Consider the following 14,293-nt stretch of genomic DNA (forward strand, 5'->3'; position numbering starts at 1 on the left):
CCACAAGAAGGAGGATAAATTATAGAATAATGTTTAATAAACTACAGGCATTAGTCTACACCAAGTTGCAACTATAATGTCAATTCAGGCTGTATAACAGAAGATTTCATTGATAGTCACATAATTATATTACTTGGTTTTCCAAGCATTAACTTGTGCTTTTGAGATTTGATTGCAAACACTAGGGGCTATATCTTGCGCCACCGTTTAACCCTTATCCCTAAACTTATTTGCCATTTTTTACTATTTAAAAAAACCTTTTAAAATAGTTCAAATAGCTGATCTACAAGTTCACAACGTGTAGTAGATGTAGATCGGCTAGTTGAACTATTTTAAAATGATTTTCAAAATAGTAAAAAATGGCAAATAGGTTTAGGGATAAGGGTGGCGCAAGATGGAGCCCCAGATCTCAAATTGGAGCACTTCTATGCTTGACGCCTGAATGATTAAATGAATGAATGGTCTGATACAGTATTTGAAATAAATAGTCTTGCTCAAGGACACAATTTAGAATCACAGTACAATCTTTTAGGAATTTTTGCAACGACTAGATCCGAATAAGCAGAGTAAGCATGAAATCTAGTCAACAAACAGCAAATAGAGTGCACAACAATGCATTGCCTCACACTTTGAAATGCAGCTAGAAATTCCAATTCCGCTCTACAGGTATGTCCGGACTCCGGAGCCCAGGTGTCCAGTTCCATGACAAACATTCTCAGCCAACTGTTCTTTTTGTTTTACCAGGGAATCAGGTCTTAACAAAACATTTCCTCTTTCAATCATGCTATTGTCAACTCTGATCAGATCAGAAATACTATGTCCACAGCTAATTTCACATACTACTAGGCTGATTGGTGTCATATTTCTTGTGCATACATACATACATTCAGCAGGCCAAGGACAACAATTCACTCATATTTTTCAAATTTGGAATTTCAAATACTCCTCGGAAGAAAAGAAAGTACACGATTGTGAACTTGTAGATATAGGCTATTTCTTTTTACACAGTCATGCAATGGAGTATAAAATAGGGCATTCATAATTAATGTCTGCCTGACAGTGATGAATTGTGGACAGTGCACCAACTGGTTGAGTCACAGCCACCCCTTTAGATGGTTTCTGGATTCAACTAGATTCTTACCTCCCAGAAAATGATCATATCAGAAACGAACATATCAAATTTGACTCACAACTCTTTCCTTTCCTTTCCTTTCCTTTCCTTTCCTTTCCTTTCCTTTCCACTGTGCCACCTACATCCTCCCCAGCGGCCCTATCCTAGCATGGCTTCTATAAATATATTACTCACCGAATTATTCTTGTCTCCTTGTCTTCCCTCATCAGCACCCACCTCCCCTTCCCACCCTTATTCCTCTACCACCCACAGTGTGGGATGGCCTTCCACTGTCTCCTGTACCATTGGTAATTATAATTCCATCCTCTATCCGTTTCACACACTCTCCCTGACTAAACACCTTACGTCCCGACTCTCCTCAGCGGATCGAAAGAGCTTCTGCACCATCCACAGTACGGGCTACCTGAAGAGCTGGCCTCCGACGAAGATGGGCCTGGACGACGACAACGAACCCGACAACGAGGGCTGTAACCTGAGCTGCCTGGTGGCCATCGGCCGGCTGCACCCCCACATCGTACCACAGCCCAGCCTGGCGGACATCAGGGTCAAGCCCACGGAGTACGTCTCGCGACACGCCATAGACGGGAAGTTCGTCTTTGTCGACCAGAGGTGAGGATGTGCACAGTGAGTCGTGGTGTGGAAGCAGGCGTTCCCCAAGCTTTTCTGTTACCGCGGGACCGGCTGACAGTTCTATAGTTGGTCCCCTCTACACAAACTATCTCTCTACTTGCTCTCTATCTTTGCCTATTCTACCATATCAGCCCAGAATTGTGACGCTAGTTCATGTGGTTAAATTGTTCATTTTGTTCATTTTCATCCTTGTCACTACTAGCCTCAGAGCAGCAGCTGTACCAGCAGACTCCTCCTGTCACGTGTCACTATTGTAATCGTCTAGTTGCAATTATTTTGCATTATCATCATAATCGTTTCCATGTTGAAAAATGTTGATACATTTTCAAATATAAAAAAAAAAAGTATAAAATTATTAAATATAATATATCAGTAACTTCTTTGTATAGCCTATTAGTTAAACGTATTCTGCCAGTGTATTTTTTTTTACTACGAAACTTAGCCAAACTAGCCAAACTTTGCCAAAAAGCCAATGAAATTGTCAATGGCAATAATTTGCGTGACAATGAATCGATAACTTGACAAATGTTGTAATGGTGACTGACAGGCAGCCCTAAGACTCACTCAGCACGTGCGTTCTCTTTCCAGAGCCACAGCCATCCTAGCCTACCTGCCCCAGGAGCTGCTGGGCACCTCCTTCTACGAATATTTCCACCAGGACGACATCGGTCACCTAGCAGAGTGCCACAGACAAGGTAGATACTGTTCACACTTCTTACATTCTATCACCTAGCAGAGTGCCACAGACAAGTTAGATACTGTTCACACTTCTTACATTCTATCACCTAGCAGAGTGCTACAGACATGGTAGATACTGTTCACACTTCTTACATTCTATCACCTAGCAGAGTGCCACAGACAGGGTAGATACTGTTCATACTTCTTACATTCCATCACCTAGCAGAGTGCCACAGACAAGGTAGATGTTTTTTTGTTTTTTTTAACATTTAAAATAGCTAGATCTACAAGCTCACAATGCATCGCGACACATTGTGAGCTTGTAGATCAGCTATTTTGAAATGGCTGAAATGAAGTTGTTAATGTAATGTTTTGTAATAATAATCAAAATCTACAGAGTAACTAGTAAAGTTTTCAAATAAAAGTAGGCCTAGTTGAATAACGGTGAAATATTTGGATCCGAGACGTAGTTATGTAGAAGTAAAATGATTGGAAATTGGGAAAACTCCAGTAAAGTAAAAGTACCTCAAATTGTCTGGGTCCTTAAAAGTCATTTGTGTTTTGCATCATACAGTCCTTCAGATGAGAGAGAAGATCAACACCAACTGTTACAAGTTCAAGATCAAAGACGGTTCGTTCATCACGCTGAGAAGCCGATGGTTCAGCTTCATGAACCCGTGGACCAAGGAGGTGGAGTACATCGTCTCCACCAACACTGTAGTGTCGTAAGTAACACATGCTAGTTCTTCTCTTAACCCATTCTGACCTGAGATCAGATTCATACGAGGTTTCCACTGGACACACACTGGTCTGATTAACCCACTCTGACCTGAGATCAGATTCTAAAAATGTCAGTCGTTCTTCGATTTTTCAAAAATAGCAGACCTACAAGCTCACCACCGAGTGGCGCGCTACGAGCTTGTAGATCTGCTATTTTTCAGTAACTAAAGCATAGCACGATGCTAACACCAAAATGGGTTCCCGTTCAGAATGGGTTAAAGTGTAGTAGGCCTACAGTGTGCTAGTCAAGAGTCCCCAGACAATACATGTTGAGATGCTCTTTTAGAGGGTGGACTACAATTCCCAGAAGGATATGGAAGACAAGACAGGAAGAGACAACTCCCAAAACATAATCATGTAGAGAGCACAATGCAAAACCTGTACTGACAAAGATACTGTAGGCATTCTGTTACCTGTGCATAGATCAACAACGTTGTGCTTACCTTGTCATGATGTATCTAGTCCAATTAGCGACATGTAGCGTTGCGCAGTTGATTTGAAATGTATCCAGAAATGTTGTCTCATTGACTTCCATTGTATGACAAAACAGCTCTCAAAGTCACTCTTTTAAGCACATAAACAAATGCAGACGAAGTTTCTCCTGACAACATAAAATCAACCAGAAACCTAAGCTGCTTGTACCTTAGACCTTGAATTAAAAGTCCACAATATATTGACAACCAGAAACCTAACCGGCTCAGCAAAAAAGACTCTCCCATAATACCACAACAACACCTGCAGGATTAGTTTCAAACTTATAATTAGTTCTCAACTTCCTGTAGATGTATAGGCATTTCCTCTGGAAGAAGGTAGGGAACAAGTCCCGGTCCGGATCCACAGATCTGGATCAAGAAGGTAGGAAAGAAGTCCAGGTCCGGATCCAGATCTTCAAACAATTCAATTCAATTCAATTCAAAGGGCTTTATTGGCATGAGAAAACATACGTTTACATTGCCAAAGCAGAAAGAACAATACAACAATACAGCAATACAATCAAAACGAAAATTATGTACTTTGAAGGTCAGAATCTTCAATAGATCAACTTCTATGTACCAAGATCACTCGATGCAGGTATAGTGCAGGAATATACACAATGATTAGTCTTTAGGGTGGTTGTGTTCCATTTGATATCCTTCTCCTATCACAGCAACTCACAAATCTTGCTGCTGTGTTTGCACATTGTTGTACTTCGCCCAGCAGATATGGGAGTTTTTTGTCATTGGTCATGTTTTCAAAATCTCCGTGTGTGGTTGTAATCTGTGGGAAGTATGTGTCTCTGATGTCTTGGTACAATGGACAGATGGTTAGGAAGTGTAGCTCAGTTTCCACTCCAAACACTAAGCTGTTTAATTAATTGCACAAAGGAAGTCAATGAGATGCAATTTGGGGATTCTTTTGGTGCTAACCCTAACCATAATGATGACCTATTGTTGTATATTTGTTCTCTCCAGGTGTCCGCTGATGGAAGGGTCAGAATACCCTCAGTCTGCAGCCTCTCCACAGAGTATGGACAGTGCTCTCACCTCAGAGGGTAAAATACTAACTTTTATATTTACACTCTTACCAGAATGTTTTGGTCACTTTTCCATTCCATTTTTCCATCCTTTTTTTCTTTCTTTATAATATTTATTTTATTTGGGAAAAGCAGTACAGAATAGACAGCATTTTTATGTATACATAGGACACACAAGTGCAATTCCCAGGAAAAACATATCACCCCTCCCCCCCCCCCCATCCCCCCTCCAAATGGCTCCATCTCCAATGTCTCTGTATAATCCTCGTTTTCTTCAGATGGAATACATATGGCATCAAGTCAACACTTAACAGGGGCAACAGAACTCTTCCATCCTTTCTATAATTTTTTTTTGACCATTACCACTTTATTTCAATTTCGGACAAATTTAATGTCCCAATGCATATCCCCTATAACTAAAAAATACATTGCATGGATGCACCTGGGACGTATCCTCAGTATTCAGGAGTGGTGGATTATAATGGCCCTCCTAAAGGCCTCACCTTTGGGCTTCCCAACACACCTCGGTGAGGCCTTTAGGAGGGCACTAGCCCATGCTGCTCACCGGGGTGCCGTCTACATTCCGGCTGTCACCCGTCTCTCCGGTGGTCACCAGACTATACCCGGTTGTCACATAGTCTATTCCTATGAGTCACTATAAATAGAATAACCAACTAAAAATACATCGCATGGATGCACCTGGGACGTATCCTCAGTGATGTATCCTGACTGAGGTCAATGGGGTTTCGTTATAACTACCTTTAGCTCATGCATGTGAGATTGTGGAGATGCTATTTTCCCTATTTTGGAAACATTTTGGGGGGGAAAGGTTTTGAAAGTATATTGAAAATGGGAGGGACACCGGGGATGTTAAGTGATGTGCGGGTCTTGTTGTTCAGGCTGTGTTCCTATTGGTCGGTCTTTGTTGTTCATGCTGTGTTCCTATTGGTTGGCAGGCGGTGGGAGGCGGGCGCTGCAGACGGTGCCAGGAATCCCAGGAGGCACGAGAGCAGGAGCCGGAAAGATCGGACGTATGATCGCTGATGAAGTGATGGAAATACAGAGGTAGGTAGTTCTTCCACATGTGATAGTATTAACGGATCATTATCCTACCAGTTAGCTATTGATGATATGCACACAGCTGCCATCTTGCCAGCAAGGTGCTACCTAGGTGCATCTTCCCATAGACGGCCCATTCATCCAAACAGAACAGTCCTATCTCTAATTGTATTAACCCATTCTGATCGGGAACCCATTTTGGTGTTGGCATCATGTTATGCTTTAGCTATTGAAAAATAGCAGATCTACAAGCTCATAGCGCGCCACCGAGTGGCGCGCTACGAGCTTGTAGGTCTGCTATTTTTTGAAAAATCGAAGAACGACTGACATTTTTAGAATCTGATCTCAGGTCAGCATGGGTTCATCAGACCAGTGTGTGTCCCAGTGGAAACCTCGTATGAATCTGATCTCAGGTCAGAATGGGTTAAATGACGTCAAACTCACCAACATTGCAGCTGTACGGAAAGCTTGAATGATCCTCTTTCTATCTGCAATGTGTTTGTTTAATAAAAATCCACTGTAGACATGTTATGAGCTACTCCCTGGCAAGACATTCCTTGCAGATGGACTATCACTCAACAGCCCGTGTGTATTGTGTACCACCTGTTTTGAATGTGCACATAATGCAGGAGGCAGCAGGAGGTTGCTTTACGGATAACGAGTGCTTCCAAACTCTGACACTCAGAAAAATTATCATCTGCCAGGAATTTCTTGACAGGAAGTAGCTATCATAACATGTCTACGGTGGATTTTTTATGAAACAAACACTTTGCAGTTAGTAAGAGGATAATTCAAGCTTTTCGTACAGCTGCGCAATGTTTGATGAGTTTGACGTTATTTAATACAATTAAATGGGACTTTTCTGTTTGGATGAATGGTCTGTCTATGGGAAGTTGCACCTTGCTGGCAAGATAGCAGCCGTGTGCATATCATCAATAGCCACTCGACAGAACTGAACACTGAACAAGGAAAAAGTCACCCAGATTAACCATCAGTCTCCAGTGCCTTTGCTTCTTAAATAAAGGTTTAGCAAATGACTATACTTTAGATCCCCAAGAGTCATTCTATTGCATTGTTGAAAACCAAACAAAATGTTTTGCTATTTTTATTTTTTCTCCAAATCTACCAACTCCCCCCTCCTGTTGTACAGTCCGTGTCACTGCCACTGTTGCAGTTGGGGAGGGTGGAGAGTAGACCACGTCTCCTCCATATAACATATATACTTTATTACCTTATAATACTGTAGCTTCATTGAATCATCAGAAAAACAATTGACAGACTTTTTTCCTCTCTCATACACAGGATCCGAGGCTCGTCTCCTTCCAGCTGTGGCTCCAGTCCTCTGAATATCACCAGCACACCTCCCCCTGATACCTGCTCCCCTGGGGGCAAGAAGGTAGCGCACGCACGCAAACACACACACACACACACACACACACACACACACACACAGCCTATACCTGGCCTAGAGGGCACCTCTCCACATTTTCGTGGAGAGGTGGGGCGGTGTTCTACAGTAGCTGTTTGTGTCATGTGACACCGCTGTGTGTGTCAGTGTGTGTGTGTGTGTGTGTGTGTGTGTGTGTGTGCGTGCGATGACGTCCCAAAGGGCAAGCGAGGTCATTGTGTGTGTGGTCGACACCCGATCTGTGCACGCTCTCATTACTGTAGACAGGGAACGCACGTGAGCAACACGGGAAGAGTCTGCTTTCAAAACAGGATCGTTAACCACTGTGCTGATTAGGAAACAAATGATGAAACGTAAAGTTTAATAATTATGTTTTAATTTTTTTGCTATTATCAAAATACTATTACATTAGAATAGACATTTTTTACTGTATTTTGGACTTTGTTTGGAGTTTGCACATCTTCTGCAAAGATAAAAATTAAAAACAAATTTACAGAGTTAGGTCAGCACAGATTTACTTTAATGAGGGTAGGGTTAGTTATGGTATAGTGCAAATAAGAACTTATCTGCATCATGTACTACGCTGTACAGACCTCCTTGTTCAATAATATCAACATTATCTGAGCTGCGTACATTACAGTATCTGCAGTATCTGGCGTGGCTCTGTCTCCAGTGGAAACTGAGCTGTTCTGTATGGTGTGCCTCTGTCTCTGTCCAGTGGAAACTGATCTGTGTGTGTGTCTCTGTCTGTAGATTCAAAATGGAGGAACACCTGAGCTACCATCAGCAGGGATCATCCCTGGTCCCGATTCAATAGGATACCCATACTCCAACCAGTCTATTATGAGTGAGTATGACACGCATGCAATGCAGGACACCCTAAGTGACAGTCACATAATTACAATTTCAATGGGCTCTATGCACACACGCCATTTTGGAAAGAACTTTGGTTCTGTTTGGACAATCTCAGGCTTATGGGGGTCCTTGAAATTAAAAGGTTTGAGAACCACGTACTGCACACTAAATGGAACAGAGCCAAACAGAAGTAGGGAAGAGTTATTCTGTGTGAATACTAGAGACCAGTCAATGTATACCGTATCTAAACTGATTGAGCAGCGTCAATGAATACGTTTTCTCTCCTCTTGTTTCACATCCATCGTGTATTCTATAGGCGACAACTCCCACCTGAGCATAGACATCATGGACGAGCCTGGCTCCAGCAGTCCCAGTAACGACGAGGCGGCCATGGCCGTCATCATGTCTCTGTTGGAGGCCGACGCCGGCCTGGGGGGCCCCGTGGACTTCAGTGACCTGCCCTGGCCTTTGTGAGAGGCCCCGTGGACTTCAGTGACCTGCCCTGGCCTTTGTGAGATCCGGGAACCATAGAGAATATTGACTCCTCCGTAAGACCGGAGACACTGATGGAAGGAGGTCTGTCGGGGTTGCACGTCTACTACTACGCGTGCCACCTTGTGCTGTTATTCATTTCCTGAACTCTTGGCCGCGTATACGTAATGAGGTCCTCTTTCGTCGACCGTGTGACATTGTCACGGTGAGATGCCCGGAGTTATATACGAGCAGGCCTGAAACTGTCTGTCACTTTGTTACGTTGGCGGTGGCCGTGGATGAACGAGGACGATAGCTGTTGTCGAATCGTGGCAGGCACCGAAAATCCTCTGTGACTTAACTCTTATCTATCAGTGACTCTGAGCTCTGTGTCAGGCCATGCCAACCTACAACCAACCAACCAACCAACCAACCAACCAGCCAACCAACCAACCAACCCCCTACCCGACTCCACGCCAGCCAACTCACAGCTCTCCGAGGTTCCATTTCACTTTGCACTCTCAAATCTTGGGTGTAAATTTGAGTTGCATTTGACATTCAGGATTTTGCAGTGTGGACAATTTTTGGAATTGTGTTGCTTACTTGCTAGAATGTGCCGGAGAGAGAGAGAGAGGAGAGGGCGGACGGACAGGCGGGCTGTAGAAGGTGGACCGTTGGTGTGGAGTCGGGCATAGGGGAGACCAGTCGAACATCAGTGTCCTACCAACCGCAGCCCCTGTCAGAACTGTCACTGTACTGTATATTAAAGGAAAACCCTGTATAGACGACAAAACATTGTTTCACACAAATAGGTATGCCTGTGTTGCGCTCCCCAAAAATGGCCATATTATCCAACTAATCTCTAAATGGGGAAATGCACACAAGCGAAAGTGTGCCTCCAGCTATTAGCTAAAAAATTGCCATTTAACCCCCTAGTACTGTAACGGTGGTGGTGAAAGGGGGTGTGGGCGGGGCTCACAATATGTCCCACCTCCTCAGCTTATTAGTGCAATCCTCCTGCTCATCATATTCCGTGAAAAACCCAGAGAACGGTCCTGCTGGCCCACGTTCAACTTACTGTAGTTTATTTGCTGACTGATAGAGTCAGTGAAAATAGAGGGGCTCAAACTAGGGAGTGCTGATGAACTCGTTTAGTTGGAAAGTAACGCTGATACAGGATCAGCACTTCTTGGAAAAGGCAGGCCCTGAGAGCCAGTGAGACGTTTTTAATGGCTTTAATTTTTTTTATCAGATGTGGTATAAAAGGCCTGATAAAAGGAGAAAGGACCTGTAAAGAAACGTGCCATCTTTGGCAACCCAACTGCCCAAAGGAGCTCATCTGTACATGCCTTTTAAACGGATTCTCGTTTTGCTCTGCTGGGGGGGGGGTTTGTGGGTCTACGGGAATATTGCCTCACACAATTTGTCCTCGCAACGTGAGAACTTGGAGATATAGAAGGTTACGGTCACACATACAGTACACGTCTTGAAAGGGAGTGGGCCAATGAACGCACGCCGAGAAATCAATTTGTCTGTGTGTAAGGGCCGATTCATACTCCTATTTTACCGCTGTTTCGGCGCTGTAGTGCCGAAATGATTTCGGCTCGTCAGAAATTTTCAGTAGCACCGAAGCGCCGACTTTAGGACGGTACCCCCCCCCCCCCCCCCCCCGAACCTCAAATGACGTCAAATTGTAGGCTCTACAGAGCCGAACCGACTTTTATTCGGCTCTAAAATAGGAGTATGAATCGACCCTTAGTTCGCTTGACTTACCCTGGAGTGGCAATATCAATATTGCAATATAAAGATGCTCTGTTACAAAGTAAAAGTACTCATTATGCAGACTGTGCCATTTCAAGTTTTCAAATGTATAAAGATATTTTGAAAATAGACGGATCTGGCTGAAGTGGTTACTCAACTGTATGTTTTGTAATAATAATCAAAATCTACAAAGTAACTAAAGTTTTCAAATAAATGTAGTGGAGTAAAAAGTACAATATTTGGATCTGAGATGTAGTGGAGTAGAAGTAAAAGTATTGGAAATACTCAGTACAAATACCTCCAAATGTTACTTAAGTACAGTACTAATCTAATCTACTTAGTTACTTTCCATCACTGCATAACGGGGAAAGAATGGGGCACGTCTGTTTCTGATGTGTATGTGTGACCGTGCCCTTAAGAGTTAATTTGATTTAAAAATCTGCAGATTTGGTCTATTGGGCACTTATCAAACCCTTGTTTGTGGGTTTAGTGCAAACTGTCTCTCTAGTCCAGATTGGAGTATGGGTTGGAACACGGATCTAGAAGCAGATATTGAAATCAAGGCAATGTTAACCCAAAAGATCCATCATTTGACATAGGAGAAGATCTAACATAGTGCGTTTGTATTGCATCTCATGACAACACAGGGTCAGATAGTCAGTGACACTTGAGTCAGAATCTGAATCTGAATAGGAGCTCTTATTGTCATTGTCTGTTTTCCTAGATAGGCCTACTTAATATCTTCAACACAACCTATCTCTCTCAACCTCGCCAGCACTCTAGATCAGACAGGCTCCTTGTTGCAAAGTGAGATTTTATACCCATGGGAATCTCATGAATCCCAGGGGTAAGACCTTTTTTAAGAGCCCTTTTTTTCAGTTTGTGTCACGGGTCCCTTCTGCGGCCATTGTGTGTCACTGCTAATAAAAGAAATAGGTTGTTTGGTAGTGGATGCCAAATGGTGCTAGTGGCAGAAACTCATAGCAGGACAAGGAAGCCATCCTTTTAAAGCAGCCCACTCTATGGTCATACCAGTTCCCTCAAAACTGTATTGAAACTGTATTGGCCTATTGTCTCTAGGCCAGTGGTTCTCAAAGTGGCGGCCGGGGACCCCCAGTGGTCTTTGAGGGGGCGCGGGGGTTCCCAGTATTCCTAATATTTTATTTTCCGACTATTCGAAAATTGTCAGCCTGCATGTTCACAGCGTGTTGCATCAGGACGCCTTGTGAACTTGTGGGAGTCTGGGATACCAAACATTATCAATCTGGGGTTTCTTGACTCTTGATACAAACATGTCTATGCTTCTAACACGGTTTCAGCACATCCCGTGCATCAGTGTCATTACTCAACCCATTAGGACTTACTGTTTAAACCTTTTCATGTCAAGGACCCCAAAAATGATATGTATTTGGCCGCCGGCCCCCAACTCAACACACGTTTTGAGATAGTAGTACATCTGCTATTTTTTCAATTTGAATTTCCAAAAAGTAACGGTTTTGGACATATAAGATGTCCAGTCCACCCGACAGCAGTGAAATCCAGGTGGCTTGTGAGGTTACTGTGTCTGTTATAGTGGTTTTCTGTTTCAATGTTTTTACACTACACACTACAATACAGTGGCCCCCCTTGTTCATATACCCTTCCCCACCTGACAATGTATCAAATCTTTAAATATTATCATGTTATAAGAGTATACTTTATGCAAATATATATGAGTATGATGAGTGTATTGTATGTATCAGCAGTGAAATATTTTTAAAATAAAATTATTTGTTTCTGTCATTTGCGCTTCTGACTTTTCCTTTACTATAGCGTTTCTCAACTTGTTCCAATTTCCAGGTCCCTTACCGCTCCCCACACCCGATTAAAATGTATTAGCATGTGATTTTAGCCCCTCCAATGCATGGCTTTTGAAGATTACATCATATGGCAGCCAAATCTGTGGCGTTTTTAATGTTTGTTTAGAGCACTTACTGTATGACGTAAATGGTTTGCCAGCCAAGTCTATGGACTTTGAGGATATTACAATGCTTGTTTAGGGCAGCGTAAGTCATGTGGCTGATATAGTGGGCGCCCTTCACTTCACATGAGTGTGACTTTTACATAATGTATTAATTAGCCTAAGCCTACTTCCCAGGGAGAGAAAAAGAAAAGCCTGTTACTATTATCATTTATAAGCATAATTGTATATGGATGTCACATGAGCCCCCTGTGGTATGATACTGACATTATCATGTCAGTAACATGGACAGTACACATGCCAGTATCATGGTCAGTATTATGTCAGTATCATGGTCAGTATTATGCCAGTATCATGGTCAGTATTATGCCAGTATCATGGTCAGTATTATGCCAGTATCATGGTCAGTATTATGTCAGTATCATGGTCAGTATTATGTCAGTATCATGGTCAGTATTATGCCAGTATCATGGTCAGTATTATGTCAGTATCATGGTCAGTATTATGTCAGTATCATGGTCAGTATTATGTCAGTGTCATGGTCAGTATTATGTCAGTATCATGGTCAGTATTATGCCAGTATTATGTCAGTATCATGGTCAGTATTATGCCAGTATCATGGTCAGTATTATGTCAGTATCATGGTCAGTATTATGTCAGTATCATGGTCAGTATTATGCCAGTATCATGGTCAGTATTATGTCAGTATCATGGTCAGTATTATGTCAGTATCATGGTCAGTATTATGTCAGTATCATGGTCAGTATTATGTCAGTATCATGGTCAGTATTATGCCAGTATCATGGTCAGTATTATGTCAGTATCATGGTCAGTATTATGTCAGTATCATGGTCAGTATTATGTCAGTATCATGGTCAGTATTATGCCAGTATCATGGTCAGTATTATGTCAGTATCATGGTCAGTATTATGCCAGTATCATGGTCAGTATTATGCCAGTATCATGGTCAGTATTATGTCAGTATCATGTCAGTAGCAGGCGCTCGGGTGGCACAGTGGTAAATGTACCAGTGCACCACCACAGAGGTTGTGGGATCGAATCCACCGTGGCGCATCTGGCTTTGTCAAGCGATTATCTATACGTTACGAACTCAATTGGCCTGTGTCCGGGGCAGCACCCGTCAGCAGGGAGGGACCAATATGGCACAATGGAAGAGTAGCACAATGGTTTCTAAGTCCTCCTGGTAGGTAAGGCAGTAAGATACAACAGTAGTGACCAGTGTTGGGCTGCTGGGCAGTAACTAGTTACTAGTAACATATATTACTGTAATGTTATTACTTTTCCCAGTAACCAGTAAAGGAAGGCATTACTCTGCCAAAACAGTAATATTATACCCATTTACTTTGTAAAAATGGCACATTACCTAAGAAATAAATGAATAAAATTAAAATACGCATGCGAAGAAAACATTCGATTCTCAAATGTATATTCTCTGTAAATAACTAAATACATTCGTTCATAAATACAGCATTTAATTTGTTTTAAAAATCTGTTTTTAGGAGAATGTCGCGGCTTTTGCATTGGAGAAAATAACCGAATTTCTGGTATGTGGTGAAAACGGTGGATTCTCAGACACAGTGCATTGCATCGTGTTCCGTAAGACCTTAATGCTTTCACTTGCATTTGTCATGTCAAGAACCGGTGCTTGCTTATCCCTGCCATTGCTTTACATCTTGCAGAAACCTCTTAACGCCGCATTTGAACTTTTTTTTGTTTAAATAAATGAACGCCCTACTTCGTCTTACTAAGCTTGTAGATCTGCAATTCCTTGCCAATGTAAAAGTAAGTAGACATATGGAGGTTTCCACCCGACAGGGACGGATCCATCCATCCACCATGCAGCCTATCGGAGCGCACCTCAAGATATTTTTACACTATGTTGCCATCTGGCTGCAGCAGAAGAAGAAGCGAACCGTTGGCATTGGACGGTGTGAGAGAGAGGTATCGCAGCATCGTGAGCCAACCGACTGACTGTAGGCCAGGCAATTACAGCTGCGTCATTCAAAACAACTGGGTCATAAAAAT

The 14,293-nt window shown here is 42.6% G+C and overlaps 1 protein-coding gene across 7 annotated transcripts in view; it reads left to right on the forward strand.

Moving 5' to 3' along the window:
- bmal1a (basic helix-loop-helix ARNT like 1a) overlaps positions 1 to 12,069 on the forward strand; it is a 36,752-nt gene extending 24,683 nt beyond the window's left edge. For 5 of the 7 annotated variants that reach the window (XM_080761856.1, XM_080761855.1, XM_080761859.1 and 2 more), the window contains 8 exons: positions 1,342 to 1,741; positions 2,351 to 2,457; positions 3,015 to 3,165; positions 4,672 to 4,751; positions 5,690 to 5,798; positions 7,095 to 7,188; positions 7,954 to 8,047; positions 8,372 to 12,069. In XM_080761856.1, coding sequence (XP_080617982.1) covers positions 1,342 to 1,741; positions 2,351 to 2,457; positions 3,015 to 3,165; positions 4,672 to 4,751; positions 5,690 to 5,798; positions 7,095 to 7,188; positions 7,954 to 8,047; positions 8,372 to 8,529 — 1,193 coding nt within the window. In that variant the 3' untranslated portion in view covers positions 8,530 to 12,069. The remainder of the gene's footprint in view (positions 1 to 1,341; positions 1,742 to 2,350; positions 2,458 to 3,014; positions 3,166 to 4,671; positions 4,752 to 5,689; positions 5,799 to 7,094; positions 7,189 to 7,953; positions 8,048 to 8,371) is intronic. The other 2 variants (XM_080761860.1, XM_080761861.1) reach the window with 2 other exon arrangements.
- The last annotated feature ends 2,224 nt before the right edge of the window (positions 12,070 to 14,293 follow it).

This window comes from Protomyctophum bolini (genome assembly GCF_963924005.1).
Source record: "Protomyctophum bolini genome assembly, chromosome: 4".
Taxonomy (NCBI): domain Eukaryota; kingdom Metazoa; phylum Chordata; class Actinopteri; order Myctophiformes; family Myctophidae; genus Protomyctophum; species Protomyctophum bolini.